At 54.4% G+C, this 19836-nt stretch overlaps 1 protein-coding gene across 9 annotated transcripts in view; it reads left to right on the forward strand.

Moving 5' to 3' along the window:
* The window catches only part of Arhgef10l (Rho guanine nucleotide exchange factor 10 like), a 129688-nt gene that overhangs the window by 75059 nt on the left and 34793 nt on the right, over positions 1 to 19836 (forward strand). For 7 of the 9 annotated variants that reach the window (XM_038332804.1, XM_038332808.1, XM_038332806.1 and 4 more), the window contains 7 exons: positions 251 to 396; positions 2419 to 2433; positions 2671 to 2852; positions 5558 to 5673; positions 6057 to 6184; positions 7729 to 7829; positions 18218 to 18339. In XM_038332804.1, the coding sequence (XP_038188732.1) occupies positions 251 to 396; positions 2419 to 2433; positions 2671 to 2852; positions 5558 to 5673; positions 6057 to 6184; positions 7729 to 7829; positions 18218 to 18339 (810 nt within the window). The remainder of the gene's footprint in view (positions 1 to 250; positions 397 to 2418; positions 2434 to 2670; positions 2853 to 5557; positions 5674 to 6056; positions 6185 to 7728; positions 7830 to 18217; positions 18340 to 19836) is intronic. The other 2 variants (XM_038332811.1, XM_038332809.1) reach the window with 1 other exon arrangement.

Consider the following 19836-nt stretch of genomic DNA (forward strand, 5'->3'; position numbering starts at 1 on the left):
CTCCCAAGGGCTGGGATTATAGTGCGTGCCATCGCTCTTGCTTTATGCGGCACTGGGATTGGAACCCAGGACTTTGTGCATTCAAGGCAATCACTCCGCCAGCTGAGCTACTTCTCAGGCCTTCTGCTGTTTCGGAGAGATCTCACTGCATGGTCCAGACTGGCCTGGACCTCATGGCCCCGCTCCTACCCCGCCTGGCATCCGAGATTGTGACGTGCTTGTTGACCTTCTCTGACCCTTCCTTCTCCAGCTGTTGACCTCTGGCCAGCGGCAGCTGCTTCTGTGTGAGACTCTGACGGAGACGGTGTACGGAGACCGTGGGCAGCTGATCAAGTCCAAGGAGCGCAGGGTCTTCCTGCTCAATGACATGCTGGTCTGCGCCAACATCAACTTCAAGTAAGAGCCTGGAGGGGGTGGGGCACCCCCTTTCCAGGGGACCTTTGTGGTCTACTCTCTCCCCAGCCCCTGCCCTGATGAGGTATCAGATACTTCACCTTCTTCTCACCTCCCTCACTCCCTGCTTTCTTCTTGGCCCCTAATGCCAGAAGGATTTGGACTACTCAGGGGGCATCCTCTGACCCCAGAGACTCATTGTTATTTTCAGCCAAGGGCTGTGTGCCATAGATCCTGCTCTTAGTAGGTCTCTGTGCTATAGATTCCGTTTTTAGTAGGTCTGGGTGTTACAGACTCAGCTCTTAGTAGGTCCATATGCTACAGACTCCACTCTTAGAGGATGAGTCTGCAACCTTAGAATCGAAGAAGGTTTTCCTTGTGTCTACCCCAGATCCCTGCTGTTTTAGCCCATATAGGGTTCCTGTGGGTTCCTGTTTATAACCCTCTTCCCCCAGAGCCCAGGGCAGTTTCTGCCTCTAGGAGCATGGTTTCCATCCCATGGGAGGCTATAGAAACACCCAGAACTGGGCTGTGGGCTTAGCCTGAGAACGGGAACTGGGCTAGTGGGAGAACGTGGCCTGTGGCTGTGTTGAGCTGCTGGACCTCACATTTGGCTGGCACAGGAGTCCGCACAAATGTCAAGACCTCTGGCTTCCCTGACTGTTTGGGTGATGTAACATATGGGGCCACATTGCTCAGGCTGTGAGAGCTAGGAGCTGGGGCCTGTGCTCTGCATCCTCCCCCTTACCCAGCAGGGGAACTCACAGGTGTCCCTTGTGTGGCCACGTAGGTGTAAGGGATGGAGACTATTCTCTGTTGCACTCTTAGAATTCATGCCCTGACCTTTTCAGCAGGATCCTGGGAGAATCTCTGCTTTCAAAACCTGATACTTTAAGAGCCTGGGACATAGCCTAGTCCAGCTGTTAGTTACAGTCAGGCCAGGAAGTGGCCAATGACTGTTGACTCAGACCAGCTCTCCCACCTCCCAGCTTGGGCACTCATAGTGTATAGTGTTGCATGCGCGCTTGTGTGTGTGGTGTGTGTGTGTTTGTTTGCGTGCATGTGTGCACATATGTGTGTGTATATGTGTGTGTGTGTGTGTGTGTGTGTGCGCGCCCAGAGTTTTATTTATACTCTGCATCCAGCATCGGCTTGTATATTTCTGTTCATGGTCACAGAGTGGATTTGGGAAGCCTTTGGGTATAAATCACGGATCCTGGGAGGGGAGTAAGCAGGGCTGCCAGGCTCCTCCACCCACTGTCGTCTTCTCCTTCCATCTGCTCACCCATCAGCTATATACGGAGCCTTCTCATTGCTGGTTCCCTGCTTCCGGCCTGGTGGGAGACTTGGCAAGGAAGCCTCTGTCACAGATGATGTGGGTGTTCACTCACCCACTTATTCATTCATTCATTCACCTCTAACGTGTGTGTGTGTGTGTTTGTGTGGAGAGAGAGAGAGACCGAGAGAGGGGGGGGGGCAGAGTACAACTTTGGGAGTCAGTTTTCACTCCTCCCACTATTCAGATTGTGGGGATCAAACTCAGGTCACCAGGCCTGGTAGCAAGCATATTCATCCACTGAGCCATCTCGCCAATCCCAGGTACTATGAATCTGAAGTCCCACTATGTCCAGATATCCAACAGGGCCAGGGCCAGACTGCCACCCTTCTCAGTCTTGCGTTGTTCAGCATTGAGCATGTGTGAAGAATGGGGTGCTAGCACTCAAGTTTGGGGACACCAGTTTGCTAATTTGGCTGAGTAGCAGTTTCCTATGCTGGGAGCCTGAAGCCACTGGCGGGGTGGGGTGGGGGGGTGGCCAGCAGAGTCCAAGAGATGGCTATCTGAGCCCCAGGGAGGCTTTCTGTATGGTTCTCCTCTGTGTACATCTGGCCTAAGTGGCCATGCCTCCACTCTGGAGCTGTCTCTCCCTCCATGCCTGCTGCCCAGGCTGGTGGCTGGCTCCCAGAGTCCTCAGCCTCACAGGAACGCACCATCCAATAACATCTGTCCTTCTTGTCTTTCCCTAGGCCCTCCAACCACAGGTAGGTAGCTTGTGGCTCGGGGACTCAGGCACGGGACGCTGGTTCTGGGCCTGGGCATCCTGGTGCAATGCCTTGGTGTGGGTTCCCTGCACTGCGTGGCCTGGCTTGGATTGGGCCTGAGGTCTCATTGCTTGGGCTGTCTGGAGCCTGGCTAAGCTGAGGTGCTGGGAGCTGGAGCTGTGTTGCCTCTGGGCTGGGCTGCGGCAGGCTCTCCAGCTCTCTTCTTCCATCCCGCAGGGGCCAGCTAGAGATCAGCAGCCTGGTGCCTCTGGGGCCCAAGTATGTGGTGAAGTGGAACACAGCACTGCCCCAGGTGCAGGTCGTGGAGGTGGGTCAGGATGGCGGAGCCTACGACAAGGACAATCTGCTCATCCAGCATGCGGGTGCCAAGAAGGCCACGGCTGCAGGGCAGGCCCAGAGTGAGTACTGCCTGGCTGCTGCCCCTCGCATGCTAAGCATATAACCTGGGCCAGGGACCATAAGCTGGTGGGGGCTGGGCCTGGAGGGTCTTGCTATTGTACCTCAGTGCAGATCTGTGGCTTTACGGGCACAGGCATGTCCCTGTGGTCTCATTGCTGCTGCACACCCTGCACACATTCCTCACCTGGTGCCAGGGTCCCTCACACCCAGCTCACACAGCGATAGAGGCCAGGTGTGAATTGACAATTAACTGCCTCCCGTGGGACCTTGGTCAGGGGCCTTCTGTTTGTTCCTACTGTGCCTCCTGGTATGTTGAGGAACTAGAGATGCTCCTCTTACCCTCGATCTCCAGGGGTGCTAGGGAACTCAGGTCTGTCTGTCTGTCCTTTCCTGGGCCCATGTCTCCCCATCCTAACCCAAGTTCTCAGACTCTTGGAAGAGGGGAACAACTTAGAAGCCAGAGCCTCCTGCCTGGTCGCATCTCCATATCTGCTCTCTGCCTGCACACTGGTGCATCTGTCCTGCAGTGGCCTCTGGCTGCTTTTCTCTTTTTGTCCCCTGAGTCCCCCTGTACCTTCCCCTGTCTTTATTTCAGATGGAGTATATGTTTGTAGTATGCTACTACCACCTCACTGTTCTGATGCACTAGGGGTAGAGACCCGTGTGCCCCTCTGATGTGGCTCCTTAGCCTCTCTGGGGTCCTGGCAAGGGGGTGTACCACCTTTGTCTGCAGGGTCTTCCCCAGTCTGTGCCTTTCTTGCTGTTTGAATCAAGGACGCCTGCCCTTCCTCCTCTTCCCATGCCAGTCTCTCTGATGGCCTGAGCTTGGGCCAGAGCCCCGTCTTAGTCTCTCTAGGCCTCAGGCTGAGTTTTCTGAGGTTGCCACATTCCTCACGGTGGGGAGGGCATGACGGTAGGTGTGTGGCAACTGGTCACATCACATGTATAATTTGGGAGCAAAGAGAGGTGGATGTTGGCGCTGGGTTCGCTTTCTCCTATTCGGCCCAGAAACCCAGCTAATGGGGCAGTGCTGCCCAATGCCTCCCACATTCATTCAGAGTGGGTTTACCCACTTCAGTTAACGTAATCGCCTCACAAAGCTCAGAGGTGTGTCTCCCAGACGATTCTAGATCCTGTGAAGTTGGCAGCATTCATCACGACTGACAATTGGTTGCATGGAACCTTGGTTTCAGCCAGGGCCTTGGGCCCAGGGACACTAAACCGCAGGCCTGACAGAGCAGAGTCAGGCGCGCAGTACAAGGCACTTGAGTTTCGCTTCCCCTCCCCCCGCCGCTCTGCCCACAGCCCTGCCTGCACGCTTGCCTCACTGGCCCCCGAAACTCTGGAAATTTTGAGGCATGATTGCGACAGCTGTTTTGGCCCTCTGAGGCTGCACCAGTGTCCCCTTCCAGATCTGTGAGTGAGGCGGGAGAGAGGACGGCACATCTTGGGTACCTTCAACCCCATTCGACTCCCTTCTTGCCCACCCCCAGGCTATTGCTGTGGAAACCCCCAACTCTGTCCCCCTGTAGCCAAGCTTGACCCCCTTGAAAGGAGAGAGGCTCTGTAGGCTCTTGGTTGACCGTAGATTGTTTTTTGTTAATGTTATTATACAAATATGGACACACAGAAAGCTCCTTGCATTTAATGCATGCTCTTTTAGACCTTGAACAACAGTAAAACCCAAACAAAACACAAACTGGATAAAAATAACACTATAGGACAGCAAATAAAATTCGCGTCTGCAATATTAGTTTGATACGACAGGTGACATTTTGTTTTGTTGAACCCAAACTGCTCATAGCATGCTTTCCCACAAGTGGGTCCCCACCCTGTCCCCAGCCCGTACCCTACTTATGTGGGGCTCCATCTTCCCACCAGTGTCCATCCTTTGGGCATTTTATATCTGTTAGTGCATCGCTACCGTTCCGTGTGCCCCTGCTCTTCGCTGGTTCCCCACTCAGCTCTCAAGTCCTCTAAAGCCCTGACCCCATACAGCAGAATGTGACATCAAAGTCACAATATCCCAGGGGCATGGGATGTGCAACTGCTTCTTAACCCCCACAGTGACCCAGAAAGAGGCCTCAGCCACCTTACATAACCTGAGAAACCATGGCTTAGTGTGTGCCATCCTGTTCCTGAGGTGGCACTCAAGGACGTCTCTGCCCACCCTGTCTCCTCTGCTTGTGTCACCATCAGGGCTCTAGGCCCACTCAGTCCCCACCACGGGCTCGTTTGTCACACTGGTACCTTTCTCCCAAGCATTTTCTACCAAATGATTAATGTCCTTCCCTCCCTTGCTGTCTGCCCATCCTCCTGGGTCCCAAGACCCAAAGGAGCAGGGACCCTGCCTGCATTGCGTAGCACGCCCCTCATATGTCATTGAACAGTTTGCTGCTCATGGGCTGCTGTTAACCTCGGTACCCTTGCACATGCTCTTCCGTACCCGTCACATTCTGGCTTGGAGTAGGTGCCTCAGTTTTTCCAAGCATGGCTGATATAGCCTTTTGGCCCTTGTGAGCCTCCGTACGACTGTGGCACCATTCTGTGTGCGACACCTTCCTTCTGCTGGGACCTCTCTCCCTGGTCATATCTCCTCCAGCGTTCCCAGTGCCTCTTCTCTATGGACATGGCTTACTTTTCCCTGTCGGCAGATGCTTACCTCCCCCAGCCCCAAGGCTGAGTCCGGTGTCTTCTCTACCAGACAAGGTGTACCTGGGCCCGCCGCGCCTCTTCCAGGAGCTACAGGACCTGCAGAAGGACTTGGCAGTGGTGGAGCAGATCACCCTGCTTGTCAGTACCCTGCATGGCACTTACCAGGTGGGCGTGGCCCTGGGAGTGGTGAGGGGGCATCCCTGCATGGTGCTCCCTGCACCCTGGCTCTGAGCAGGGAGTGGTGATAAAGGCTGGGAACCCCCTAACCCTCCCAGAAGTCTTTGCAGACGTCTGGCCTCGTGGAGGTCTTACAGATCCTCCCTGACCTCTGCCCAGGCTGCAAAGCCTCTGGTCAGGAGGGCGTCCCTCTTGGAGGAAGCGGCAGCTGGGTGGGCTCTCATCCAGGGCTAGGAAGTCCTGAGTATAGGTGGGATTGCCTCCTCTGTGGCTAGACTATCCCCTTCCCCTGGGTGCTGTCACTGTGTTAGGACTTGTGTGGTTTGGAGGGAGCCAGGAGATGGTGGTGACCCCTCTCCTCCCAACACTAGAACCTGAACATGACTGTGGCCCAGGACTGGTGCTTGGCCCTGCAGAGGCTGATGCGAGTGAAGGAGGAGGAGATCCACTCGGCCAACAAGTGTCGCCTGAGGCTACTCCTGCCGGGGAAGCCCGACAAGTGAGGGGGCATCTGGGAGGGAAGGGGGTGCTCAGAGAGAGAGAGCCTGGGGCAGGACCGCTGTGAGGAGAGAGTGCACACCCTGTGGACCGTGCCCCGGCCAGCACCTGGCATACACGGCCAGCACCTGGCACACAGTAGGAACTCAGGATGTGAGGAGAGAGTGCACACCCACTGTGGACCGTGCCCCAACCAGCACCTGGCACACAGTAGGAACTCAGGATGTGAGGAGAGAGTGCACACCCTGTGGACCGTGCCCCCGCCAGCACCTGGCACACAGTAGGAACTCAGGATGTGAGGAGAGAGTGCACACCCACTGTGGACCGTGCCCCGGCCAGCACCTGGCACACGGTAGGAACTCAGGAATGAACGCACAAATGGATGAACATCTTGCTGACACCCTGGGTCAGCTTGGTTCTCTGCTGGCGGACTCAGATTCTCAGTCTCTAGTTAGTCCTCCGTGTCACGCCCTCCTTCCTCACCTCAGCCTGTGGCCCCAGATCCTCTTCAGAGACCCAGCCTCCCAGTTCAAGGTCCTCTGCTCACAAGATCTCCGCAGGAGCTGCGGGTCCCTCTCTCTCTCTCTGTGTAGAAGCCGTTCCGAGGTAGCGAGGAACTGGGGCAGTGAGAGCTGGCCTTCCTCCAGCTCTGCAGGGTGTGCCTCGGTGACCTCACTTTACAAACCAGGAATTGAGGTCTGAGGGCCAGGGCCAGGCTCAGAACAGGGGCTTTGCTTGGGAAAGGAGGTGGGGTTCCTGTAGAGGGGGTCCTGGGCAGGGAAGTGCTGCTGCTCGGGTGTGGGCCTCTGGGCGGGGGATGATAGCGACATGGCAACGGGTGCAGAGACGCAGGAGGAGAAAGCAGGGTCCTCCTGTTGAGTGTGGGAGAATGCAGTTTGGGCTCCAGTCCAGGTTGTCCCCTTCCCTGCTCCTGTCCTCTCTCTCCCCGGCACCCTAGGGTGAGAGACACAGCTCTGCCCACCTCCTGGGGTGCCTGGTTCACTTATAGAACTCTAAAAGGGTCCCAGCTGCTCCAAGGCCACCTCCTACCTTCTTACCTATCCCTTTCTCCCATTGACAGTCCCCTTCCTCCTTCCCTCCATCCCTCCATCCCTCCATCCTTCCCTCTCTCCCATCTTCCTTCTATCTTCCTTCCTTCCTTCCTCTTTTTCTTACTGTTTGTCCACTCTGCAACCATCTCCTGAGTGACTGCCCTGTGCCAGGTGCTGGGGATAGACAGCGTGAGGTCTTTTCCCCCTCCGTGGAATGCTGGCAGGTGGTGATGCCAGGAACTTAGCTGGGCATAAAACCAGGGCTGTTGGAGGTCTGGGACTGGGCTACCAAGAATGGCTTAGTTTCTCTAGCCAGGTGCCTCCTGCCCATCACAGAGAGTGGAAGGAGTTCTCCCCAAGGTGCTGGCCACAGGCCTCCAGGAACATGGATTGAAAAAGAGCCAAGGTGAACCAAGGCCTTCTGAGGCCTACAGGGGAGCTGAGCCTCTCTCCCAGGCACCCATGGGGTCCTGTCTCATCTTGCCCTCCGCAGGTCTGGCCGCCCCATCAGCTTCATGGTGGTCTTCATCACACCAAACCCCCTGAGCAAGATTTCCTGGGTCAACAGGTTGCACCTGGCGAAGATCGGACTCAGTGAGTACAGCCCAGGGCAGGTGTAGGGAGGGAGGTTGAGCGTGTGAGCCCATGGTGGTCAGTGAGGCAGGGGCATTTCCTGGTGGGAGGGAGTGAAACCATGCAGAAATGCCTGGAGCTCAGTTCTGAACCTTGGACCAGTCTCTTTCTCTCTCAGCCTCCCTCCGACCTGACACAGAGTGAATTAGCAGCTACCAGGGCCCCAGTGAGGGAGGCAATGAATGCCTAGGGAGTGAGTGACGAGTCTTTCTGGTGCATAGAGGTGATGGCAGCCTACCTTCTACCAGCTGTGGGAGAGCACACGCTGGTGGTACCCAGTCGGCACTGACGTGTATCTCAGTACAGGAAAATAAATAGCAGGCTGGACTCAGCTGATCTTAGCCAAAGGCCTCCTTAATGCCCAGCATGGTGGCATATGCAATAATCCTAGCACTTGTGAGGCAGAGGCAGGAGGATTTGGGGTTCAAGGCTAGTCTTAGCTGCAGGGCAAAGCTGGGGCTGGTTTGGGTTACAGGAGACCCGGAGCTTAAAAAACTCACATAAACAAATAATAAACCGGAAACCTCTACATGACTGTTTGCACCTATGCACCCGTTAGTACCATTACAGAGAAGTCAGTGGGTGACTGTAGAATGCTGCCGGGGTAGCAGATACTTGCAAACTCCCACACACATCTACACCATTGTTCACAAGCTCCCTGAGGTAGGGCTGTTGAAAACTTTCTTTTTTAGTCATTGAGGACTCAGGCCCAGAGAGTTGCAGTGAATTTTGCGAAGTCACACAGCAGAAAGGGGTAGATGTAGGATTCAGATACTGGGCATTGTGTCCCCACAGGAGCCCAGGCCACCACCCTGTCCTTCTGTCCTATCCCTACCACACATTCCTGTTGGTTTTGCTACTTGGCATCTTGGACAGTCAGAAGTGCTGTATGATAGAAAGCCAGCTGATACTGGGACTGTTTCTTTACCTGCAAACAGAGACTGTGCCTTCATTTCCTGGCTGCCCAGACCCGAATAATCACATAAATACTATATTAATTACAATACTGCTTGGCCAATGGCTCAGGCATATTCATAGCTACGTCTTATATCTTAAATTAACCTGTTTCTATTAATCTATGTATCGCCACAAGGCTGTGCCTTACTGGTAAGGTTTTGGTGTCTTTCTCCTTTGGTAGCTACATGGCATCTCCCTGGCTCCGCCTTCTTTTTCCCTGAATTTAGTTTTCCCACCTAACTCTATTCTGCCCTACCATAGGCCAAAGCAGCTTCTTTATTAACCAATGGTAATAAAACATATTCACAGCATACAGAGGGGAATCTCACATCAGTTATCTTTACTGTGCATAAATGTACTTTTTAATATTTATTTTATGTATGGGTTTTATGTCTATGCACCGCATGCATGCAGGGTCCTCAGAGGCCAGAAAAAGTCATCAGATCCCCTGGAATTGAAGTCACAGATGGTTGTGAGCCATCATGTGGGTGCTGGGAACCGAACCTGGGTTCTCTGGGAAAATGGGCAGTGCTCTTAATCACTGAGCCACCTCACCAGCTCCCCACTTTTTTTCTGGGGCTCATTAACTGAGCTAGACTGGACAGCCAGCAAGCCCCAGGGATCTCTGTCTCTTTCACTTAAACGCTGCAATTGCAAGCACAGGCAACCATTCCCAACTTGTTTGTTTAGAGCCAGGGTCTCCCCATGTAGCCCTGGCTGTCCTGGAACTCCCTCACTATGGAGACCAGGCTGGCCTTGAAGTTACAGAGATCCACCTGCCTCTGCTTCCCATGTGCTAGGATTAAAGGTCTGTGCCACTACACCTGGGTTTCCCGGCTTTTTTTTTTTCTTTTGGTTTTTCAAGACAAGGTTTCTCTGTAGCTTTGGAACCTGTCCTGGAACCTACTTTGTAGACCAGGCTGGCTTCGAACTCACAGAGATCTGCCTGTCTCTGCCTCCTGAATCCTGGGATTAAAGGCGTGCACCACCACTGCCTGGCTTTTATTTTATTTTTTTAAAATGTGTCCTCTGGGAATGGAACTTGTGCCTGTAAGGTAGGTACCTTATGGACTGAGCCATCCTCTGACAAAACTCAGAAGGCCTTCTGCTCTTTAGGAACTTCAATTTGAGATGGACAGGGGGACATTAAGTGAGGTGCCAGATAGTCAAGTGAGGCCATGTGGCTGTCACTGAATGTGAAGGCTGCACCAGGGAGAAGCCACGGGAAGATCTGGGCCAAGCGATACAGGCGTGTGCATCACAAGCGTGCAGGTCCTGGGACAGCAGTGACAGCTGGTTCACAGTGGCCAGAGAGGACAGGGCATGGGGATGAGGAAGAAAAGAAGTAGGTGGTTGACTTGGAAGGCAGTGGTGTTCTGTAGGGCAGGGGTGAGGCTTGCAGAGTGTGCAGGAGTGAGGCTTGCAGGGTGTGCAGGAGTGAGGCTTGCAGGGTGTGCAGGGGTGAGGCTTGAGGGTGTTCAGGGATGAGGCTTGCAGGGTGTGTGGGGGTGAGGCTTGCAGGGTGTGCGGGGGTGAGGCTTGCAGGGTGTGCGGGGGTGAGGCTTGCAGGGTGTGTGGGGGTGAGGCTTGCAGGGTGTGCAGGGGTGAGGCTTGCAGGGTGTGCGGGGATGAGGCTTGCAGGCTGTGCAGGAGGAGGCCTGTGCTCTGGTTGCACCCTGAAGGTTTTCACTGAAACCTGAGAACCTGGGATGTCCCAATTGGGTTTCCATCCAAGTGAGCCATTCTGCTGCTGTTCACAGGATCTTGGAGGAGCAGGTGCAGAAGGGGGTGGGACAGGGAGGGGGTGTGGCTCTGGAGGAGCTGTCCCAGCTTGGTCATTGTCCTAGGTCTAGGCTTGGAGTAGCTTAGAACTCAGCCTTGTCCACAGAGGGTGGATTGAGGGCTTTCAGAGCTGTACCATGTGATCTGACCATCGGAAGGGCTGAGGGGGTCCCCCTACTGGGGCTTGGAGGCAGGCACACACTGCCTTCCCTATTATACATGACTTCAATGTTGGGCAGACCCAGGGTGAGCCCTTCCTCCCTCCTAACCTCCCTGCCCGCTTGCCCTTCTGCCCCTCCCATTTCCCCTGCCTCCCTGCTCCTGCCTTCCTGCCCCCTCCTCCCTAGGGGCCTCCTGTCTTCCTGTTCCCCCAACCTCCCTTCCTTCCCTTTTATTTCCTCCTTCTTTCCCTCCTCCTTCCCCTCTTCCTTCCCTTTTGCTGTCAGGAGGGAACTAGAATGTCACACATTCTAGGGAGGCTTTTGCCCTGAGTAATGCCCTTGGTACTCACTCCTTCTCCTTCCACTTGGAGCCGGGCCTCCTTGAGCTGAATTTACTCTGTGACCCAGGCAGGCTTTGAACTCACCATCCTCCCAGGTCAGCTTCCTGAGTACCTGGGACACAGGTCCAAGCTCCTGGGCTAGGCTTTCCAGGAAAATGGACTTCCTGTTTGTACCTGGATGCTCTGCAGAGCTGGGCTGGTGGGCTGGTCTGGCGCTGACTGAAGCAGGTGCCTGGGCAGCCTGTGGACTGCCATATCTTCACATAGCTTCACTTTGGCAACCTCAGTAGGGCAGTCATTTGAAATTACATCTGAATGCCTGGGTCTCCTGGGGGCTTGAATGGTTTCTTTTCATTTTGCTGCATTTTGTTTTCCATCTTAGTGGTGTGTGTGTGTGTGTGTGTGTGTGTGTGTGTGTGTGTGTGTAGGTGTGCAGGGAGCAGAACCATGTTAAAGATGTGGCATTCCTGTATCATATTTAATTTTCTTTTGCGTACGGCGAGCCAGAATAGTAATCTGAAGACTGGGAAGGGAGAGGGACGGGAGAGGCTTTGTTCTAGCATTACCCTGTGGTCCTGGGAAAGGCAACCTTCTCCCTGAGCCCCAGTTTTCCCACCTACAACCAGACTAGATCTCTAAGGGCCCTTGCTCATTGTACATAGGGTCTCAGGTGCCCTAGAAGGTTCAGAAGGTGACTTAGGACAGGTCTTAACCCATGTGACTTGGGGCCAGATGGCCTTGTTAGGTTCATAGTTCCAAGGCTTCTTAGCTGGGTTGTCCTGCAAGCTGTTTAGCTTCCAGCCCTGGGGGAATCAGAGAGTAGGGACCATGCAGGTGCTTTAGTGACAGGGTTCTGGTGAGAATGCTTGGGGGTGTGGGGGCAACCTTGCATCTGGGAGTAGAGCCTCACGTGATAGCGCAGAGCTGGGTCATAGTCTCTTCCCACGCGTCATAGCTGGTAGCCTCCATTCATAAAGACTTGGTAGACAGGTGCACAGGGAAGGCTCCAGAGAAGGAAGGGAAGGTTGGGGCTCTGCACCCCAGCTCTCAAGGCTCTACTCTTCTGGTCCACATATTCCCAGGCCCCAGAACCTCTCCCACTGACAGCTCTCCAGAGAGGGTGTGGGTGTGACAGGCCCTACCCACGCCCACACTCACAGGAGCATCAGAGGCTTGGGCCAGGGGTCTGCATGCAACCTGGCGGCCTCCCTCCCTCTCATTTCTGGTCTGATCTCCCAACCCCGTCTTGGCAGCTATCCATCACTGATGTCTACCTCCTCCTGAGCATGGCCTGGGAAGCCTTGGACTGTGTCCTAAGCCTAATCTCCATTAACCCTGCAAACCACCCCAGGGCTGGGATCCTGAAGCCAGTGGTTCTCAACCTTCCTAACACTGTGACCCTTTAATGCAGTTCTCATGTTATGGTGACCCCCCAACCATAAAACCATTTTTGTTGCTAGTTCATAACTGTGATTTTGCTACTGTTATGAACTGTAATGTAAATATCTGTGTTTTCTGATGGTCTTGGGTGACCCCTGTGAAAGGGTCCTTCAGCCCTCCCAAAAGGGGCCATGACCCACAGGTTGAGAACCGCTTTCCCAAGCTCTCTGGATATGGTGGCCTTGTTCTTTGGGATGGGGGACAAGACCCCACATCCCAGCTGGGAAGTTGTGGCCTTCAACTGGCTTCCCTGGATGCTGTTGGCATCTCTTACAGTGGGGTGACTTAGAGGAAGGACACCTGACTTGGCCGCTGTGACCGTGACTAATTAGGGCGTGTGACAGGGTCTTGAAGAAGGCTGTGGTTCTGGAAACTTTGAGAGCAGTGGGTCCACGGTGGTGAAGACCTTACCCTGGAACCTGAGCACCGAGCAGGCTAGAGGTGGCTCGGCCACTCGCCGTAGTGTTCAAAGGAAGGACGGTGACTAGAAATGGCCACCATTTCTCCAGGGCCTGGTATATCCTAGGCCTCGTATGTATTCTCTCTAGGCTCCCCAGCAACTCCAGATGACTGGGATTCTGTCCCTATTTCTAGACGAGGCAACAGGTTCAGTGTCACGCAGTGAGTTGATGGCTGGGTTAGGTTGTGCCTAGGGTGCTTCTAGCAGAATGGAAGAGATGGTTCCTGTGTGGGGGGGGGGCTTTCAGCCCTAGATCTGCCTCTCTGTGCCACAGTGGCTCTTGAGTTCCAGGAGCGCTGACAAACATGGCCCTAAATAAGCCTCTGCTTAGCATCAGCTGGAATCACGGCTGTGCCGCTGGTGCCTCTCCCGAATGTCACTTTACCCCAAGTGGGCTTTCAGTGTTCAGTGGACACAGCCGCTCTGGTTTGTGACACGTACAATGGTGGTGGCAGATGGGGAGCCTCAACTCCATTTTCTTTTAACGCTCCCAGTGGCACGCAAGAAAGGCGCCATCTGGAAGGAGAAGGTCAGATCGTTAAAAATATATATGGTAATAAATCGCCAAGGCTTGATGGTCTGTGGGTATGCAGGGGAAAAGAGGGAGGGAGGAGCTGGGGTGAGGTGTGGGGGTGGGGGCCGTGTGCATTCACCTGTCTGTCTGTCAGCCCGGTGAGCACCACAGGTCTCCTGCCCAGCAGGGGAGGGTCTGTTTGTGAGTTCCCTGAGGGTGGGAACAGCATCTCAAATTGTGTCCTGTTTATTTACCATTTGGCCTTAACCGAGAGGCAGCAGGGTGGCCCGTTTCCCACAGTGGCCTGGGCAAGCTTGTGACATGCCCCATGGCATAGAGTCTTCATTTCCGCTTCCCCAACATAGAGGGGATGGATGTCCTCAGAGGGAGGATGCAAGGATGGCGTATTTTGGTGTGTATTGTCCTGAAGTCATCCTATGTCTGGTGGATCTCCCACACTCTGGCTTTTCCACTCCCTCTTTTCCGTGGTAAGGCTAGGTTTTGTGGGGCAGTTTCCAGGGCCTGGAGTGTGAAGTGTCTTTTCTGGGCCCATTAGGAAACACAGTCAATGCTGAGCCCTTCAGGCAGGGGTAGGACCCCTCAGGGTAACCAGCCAGCCTTTGTGTGTTAAAGGAGGCGTCCAGATTTTCAAGGCATGGTCACTTGTGTGTTTCACTCCAACTCCTCTGGCCCGGCTGGGCTTTGGGCGGGGCCACTCTCGGGGGTGGTTCCTCCTTGCACACATTAGCCTGGCATCGTTTCTTTCACAAGAGGGAGTCATATTGACGGGATATGTTAGACACCCATGCAAAATCAGGCTCCAGGAGAAAGGTTATGTTCAGGTTGCCCCTGGTTATTGGCGTGTGGTCTGTAGAATGGCTGGTTCTGTGTGCGTGGTTGTGTAGGAAGGGCGTGGAGGGAAAGTTTTGGCCCTTATCGGTCATTGGTGTTACAGAGAACCTCCTGCCCCCACATGAATGCACTCGCACACACATGCTCACATGCAGGCTCACACATGGGCACACACAGGCACACACGCAGGCACAGACACGGGCGCACACACAGGCTCACACACAGGCGCACACACAGGCACACACTCAGGCTTACACACGGACGCACACACAGGCTCATACGCAGGCTCACACACAGGCACACACGCAGGCTCACACACAGGCACACATGCAGGCTTACACACGGACGCATACACAGGCTCACACGCAGGCTCACACACAGGCGCACACAGAGGCACACACTCAGGCTTACACACGGATGCACACACAGGCTCACACGCAGGCTCACACACGCAGGCTCACATACAGGCACACACGCAGGCTCACACACAGGCACACATGCAGGCTCACACACAGGTGCACACACAGGTGCACACACAGGCACACATGCAGGCTCAGACACGGGCACACACAGGCTCACATGCAGGCTCACACACAGAATAGAAAAACTCATGGAAGAGCAGAGCTAATCCTGTTCCTTTAGTTACAATGGATCGTGCCTCCTGCACTCATCTTGAGTTGAAAACGTCTGAAGGGGAAACTGCATTTAACCTCTGACCTCCCACACATTGCAGTTTAGCACAGTTGACCTTTGACATGGTCAGGTCATTTCCATTAGCCCTGGGTTGGGCAGAAACACAGAAAACAAAGCCCCTTCCTTAATCAAGTGTGTGTGCCTCGTGTATATAAATAGGTGAGATGCAGCTTGTTCTAGCACACTTGATGGACGGACACACACATGCATGAATGCACACACACAATGCACGAATGCACACACACACACACACACACACACACACACACACACACACACACACACACACACACTGATGGGTGTTGGGAAATGTGATAAGATCCAAAAAGGCAACATCCAGAAATGCCTGGTGTGGTGAACTGGAGGGTTCCGCTGTTCATCTTGGGTGGCCTGGAGCCGGCTGTCCAGCAGAGAGATGGTGCCTCCTAGCGTCCATCCAGGGAAAGATCAAAGCTCAGAATCGCAGACTGGTCTCTGCTTTCCCACCCTCACAAAGTGGTCAGTCGTAAGTTGAGTCGTCCCAGCCTGGAGACAGGTGACAGCTCTGACAGAGGCTGGGACTGTTGAAAAGGAAGGGTGGAGGAAGAGCTAGGGAAGGTTTTTAGGAGAGGAGCCTGCTGCAGAGTGGGGTCTAGGGGCAGTGCTCCATACCAAGGGACACCCAGAGCTGTGTGCTGAAGTTGCTGACCATTGTGGAGCCTGGGGACTGGGAGACTAGGCTGGGAGGGAGGGACGATCCTTAGGCTCTTCCAGTAGAGTCTGGGCCTGCCTCCAAGCATACCAGGACTACACTGGTGTTTTCAAACATGGAGCAGTGGGGTGCTCTGTGGAGCTGCTACGGGCTGGCCTTAGAGGCTAGGTGAGGGGCAGCTCACACATCCAAAGCAGGGGCAGCATGGGCCTGGTCATTGATTCCTGTTTGCCACCAAGGAGGCACCCCTTGGGACTTAGGGAGGCTGCCGTTCCAACAGCTCAGTTGTTATTATCCTAGAGCCATAGGTGCCCTCACATGGGCATCTCTAAGGGCAGAGCTAGCATTGCTGGGTCAATAGGCCTCTGACAGCAACATTGGGGCTCTGGTTCTTGCAGGTTTAGTACAAAGAGCACAGCTGTAGGAACATAGGAGAGCCAAGTCCCCATGTGGGTGCTGCTGCCTGCCACGTTCAAGACCTAGTTTTACTTCTCAGTCCCTGTGTGCCATGTTACCTATAGGGTGGTGACCACTGTATCAACATTTTGTTGCCATGAGCACTGGCCAGGTGGACCCATCGCCCATTGTATTAGTTCCTTTTCTCATCGCTTTGACACAGACAAGGAAGAAAGGAAAGTCCCCCCCCCCTTTTTTTTTCTTCTCATAGTTTGAGGGATGCATTCAGTCATGGGAGGGAGGGAAGGGATGGCAGCAAGCGGGAGCCTGAGGCAGCCGGTCGCGTAGCATTCACAGTCACATCCATGGGGGGGTAGGCACACGGCAGGATCCTGAGGCTGCCACTCACATTAATCCCTAGTCAGGAAGCAGAGAGAGATGATGCTGGTACTCAGCTCACTTCCTCCATTTTATTCAGTCCGGAACCCCAGCCCAGGGAATGGTGCCGCCCACATTCAACATGGGCCTTCCCACCTCAGCTAGCCTAAGACAGAAACTCCCTCACAGCCGTGCCCAGGGGGTTGTCTCCGTGGTGAATCTAGGAGCCTGCTAAGTTGGCATTCAGCGTCAACCATCACACCTTGGTACTCACTGATACATGGGCATGCATACCCTGTGGGGGGTGTCCCTGTCACACTGGGTGGCTGTCCCAGACTTGTGTAGAAGAAAGGAAGGCTCCTTAGTCACAGAATTTCTGGGGTAGACCTTGGTTTGTTCATTACTGCTTCCTCTCACTCATGTGTGAGTTCAGATGAGTGTGAAGACACCGAAGGAAACGAGTCAGAGTCTTCAGTGAGTCCTCAAAGGGGGCTGCCATAGCCAGAGTAGTCAGAAAGGGCTCCTCAGAAGAGGCTACCCATGAGGAGAGCCCTGACTGCCCTCCTCACTAGCAAGTGCAAAAGCTGGGATAGATTTGCCTCCCGTTTCTTTAATGTTAAGCCCAAGGCATCTGACTCAGTTCTTGTAAACAAGAAACTTCATTTCTTGTTCTAACACAGTGTGGAGGCATGGTTATCAACCCTACACTCCCGCACAGACAGGCCGCACATGGTCCAGGCCTGGACCTCACTATGTAGCTGAGGATAACCTTGAATGTTTGATCCTCCTGCCTCCATTTCTGAGGACTGGACTGTGGCTGTGTGGCCACCACACCTGGTCCATTCCTCACTGGGGATTCCTCTTGCATGCTGGGTGAATGCCCCACCTACTGAACCACATCTAGAGCCTCACGGCCTCTCTCTCTCTCTCTCTGTCTCTCTCTCTCTCTCTCTCTCTCTCTGTCTCTGTCTCTCTCTCTCTCTCTCTCATTTCTCCTTTCCTTTCTTTTATGTGTGATACGTGTGTATATATGACTGAACTCACCTGCGTAGGCACATGTAAAGGCCCGAAGTTGAGATTGTATGCCCTTCCTCTGTCACTCTTTCCCTTGACTCTTGAAGCAAGGTCTCTCTATGAATTTGGGTCGCAATTATTTATTTGTTTGTTCATTCATTCATTATTTCATTCATTCATTCGTTTGTTGGCTAGACTTGATGGTCATGGAGCCCCTAAGATCTGTCTGTCTGTCTGTCTTTACCCGCTGTCTTGGGGTTTCGGGTACTCACTTTCACACCCAGCTTTTACATGGGTGCTGGGGATCTGAGCTCAGGTCCCCATTGCTTACCCAGCAAGTACTTCATCTGCTGACCATCTCCCCTGCCCACCAGCAGAGGAATTGAGGCTCGAGGGGTTGGGGTGTTCTCACAGGTTGCTCAATAGTAGAGTCAGGCTGGGACTCTGTTCTTGGGTGTCCCAGATCCTTGCCTGTGGTCAAGAGCCAACTCCATAGACTGAGGCTGGGCTTCATCTCAGACCAACAGGCAGGTGGGGTGGGGCAGTGATCAGGGCAGTGAGGTCACCATGGGACCCGGCCTGCTGAGGTGACGCTCAGGGTTGAGGGCCAGCTACTGCCTGCTGGGGCTCACACTCACTAGCTCTGCCCACCCCCTTCCTCTCGCTGCAGGGGAGGAGAACCAGCCAGGATGGCTGTGTCCTGATGAGGATCGGAAAAGCAAAGCCCCATTCTGGTGCCCCATCCTGGCCTGCTGCGTTCCCGCCTTCTCCTCCCGGGCCCTCAGCCTGCAGGTGAGTGGACCTGGCACATGGTAACTGTGGAGGCCCTGCCTAGCCTGGGAGAACCAGTGCCTGGGTAGCGTCCGCTGCAGCTGGAGAGATCCAGCGTCTCAGTCCAGCTGAGTGACCCAGGGGGCTAAGCCTTTTGTTGTTGTTCTGTGAGTCAGCGTTCCCACCAGGAGAAAGGGTGTTTGTGAATGACCCGCACGGGTCATGGGGTGGAAAATTCCATTATTTTGTGATAGCGAATGCCAGCAACCTCATCTGTTGAAGGCCTGACTCGGGACTGTGCCTGAGATGATGCCACCAGACCGGTGCTGACCTTGGTGGTGACTGCCCTTATCCTGGGATGCTCCGTGGTCATCATGCCCTCTCACTTGCCCACGGCGCTCTTCTTGTGTTTAGCGACACTTGTTGTGATAGTGACTAGAACAGAATTTCACAGGGGATAGAAGCCCAGACAGGTCTTCCAGAATGACAGCAATAGAGGGGTCGGTCCGACGTGATGACAGTCTCCGTGGTATTAACCACCAGGAAGCTCGCCCCCACCCCATCCGTCACTTGTCCCTTATGTCCTGGCAGAGCCCACCCCTCCATCTGGAGCATCTCCCAAGCAGATGAGGACCCTGAGCTCTGGGACGGGCGAGCGAGCGTGGGACCCAGCACAGATAAATAGTCGCAGGAGCCGTGCGGGCTGGGCTGTAGACTGGGGCTCTAAGAGCTGAAAGAGCCCCCATGCGATGTGTAAGTTCATCGTTCATTCCTTTGTTCATCTGTCCGTTCGCAGGTCATCTCTGTATGCTAGAGCTGGGAGTGCACTGGTGACCAGGACGTACGAGGTTCCCACCTCATGCAGCCTTCTGTCTAAGGGACAAAGACAGGCAGGACCTCAGCACCCAGGAGGGAGTCGAAGGGAGCTAGAGAGCATAGAGCAAAGATACGGCAGGCGTGGAAGTGGGGACCGCACGGTTAGTGGGTGCAGAGAGGGCCCCTTGGAGGAGGTGGCATTAAACAGAAAGCCACATAGCAAGAAGGACAGAGACCCCCCCCCCCCCAGAGGGCCCAGGGGATCCATATTCTAAGTAGTCAGATCAGTATGGAGCAGGCAATCAAAAGGGGCCGGCAAGAAGCAGGATGGAGCTTGGATTGTTGTCTCTTAAAGGAGCCGTCTTCTAGACCTGTTACAGTGACCGTTAAGTTTCAGTGTGAGTTCTGGAGGGGACATTGAGACCGTTGCTATGGGTGATGAGGCCTGTTGCTGGGCGAGGGAGACCATGACAGCCTTGGAGGGTTTCGTTCTTGGAGCCCTGGTGGATCCAGGCAATGGTGGCACCTGGATCTCGATTTGAGTTCTTGGAGGTGGGGCTATGTGGACAGAAGAGGCTGGAATAGCTGAGTAAGGCTTAAAGCTCAGAGCGGGCGGGAGGTGAGGGTGAGGGTTTGGGGGCAAGGTGGGTGTGTGTGTCAGAGGTGGAGTCTGGTGGGGACCTGGAGGCCAGGACTTGGGAC

This window comes from Arvicola amphibius, chromosome 6, assembly GCF_903992535.2.
Source record: "Arvicola amphibius chromosome 6, mArvAmp1.2, whole genome shotgun sequence".
Taxonomy (NCBI): Eukaryota; Metazoa; Chordata; class Mammalia; order Rodentia; family Cricetidae; genus Arvicola; species Arvicola amphibius.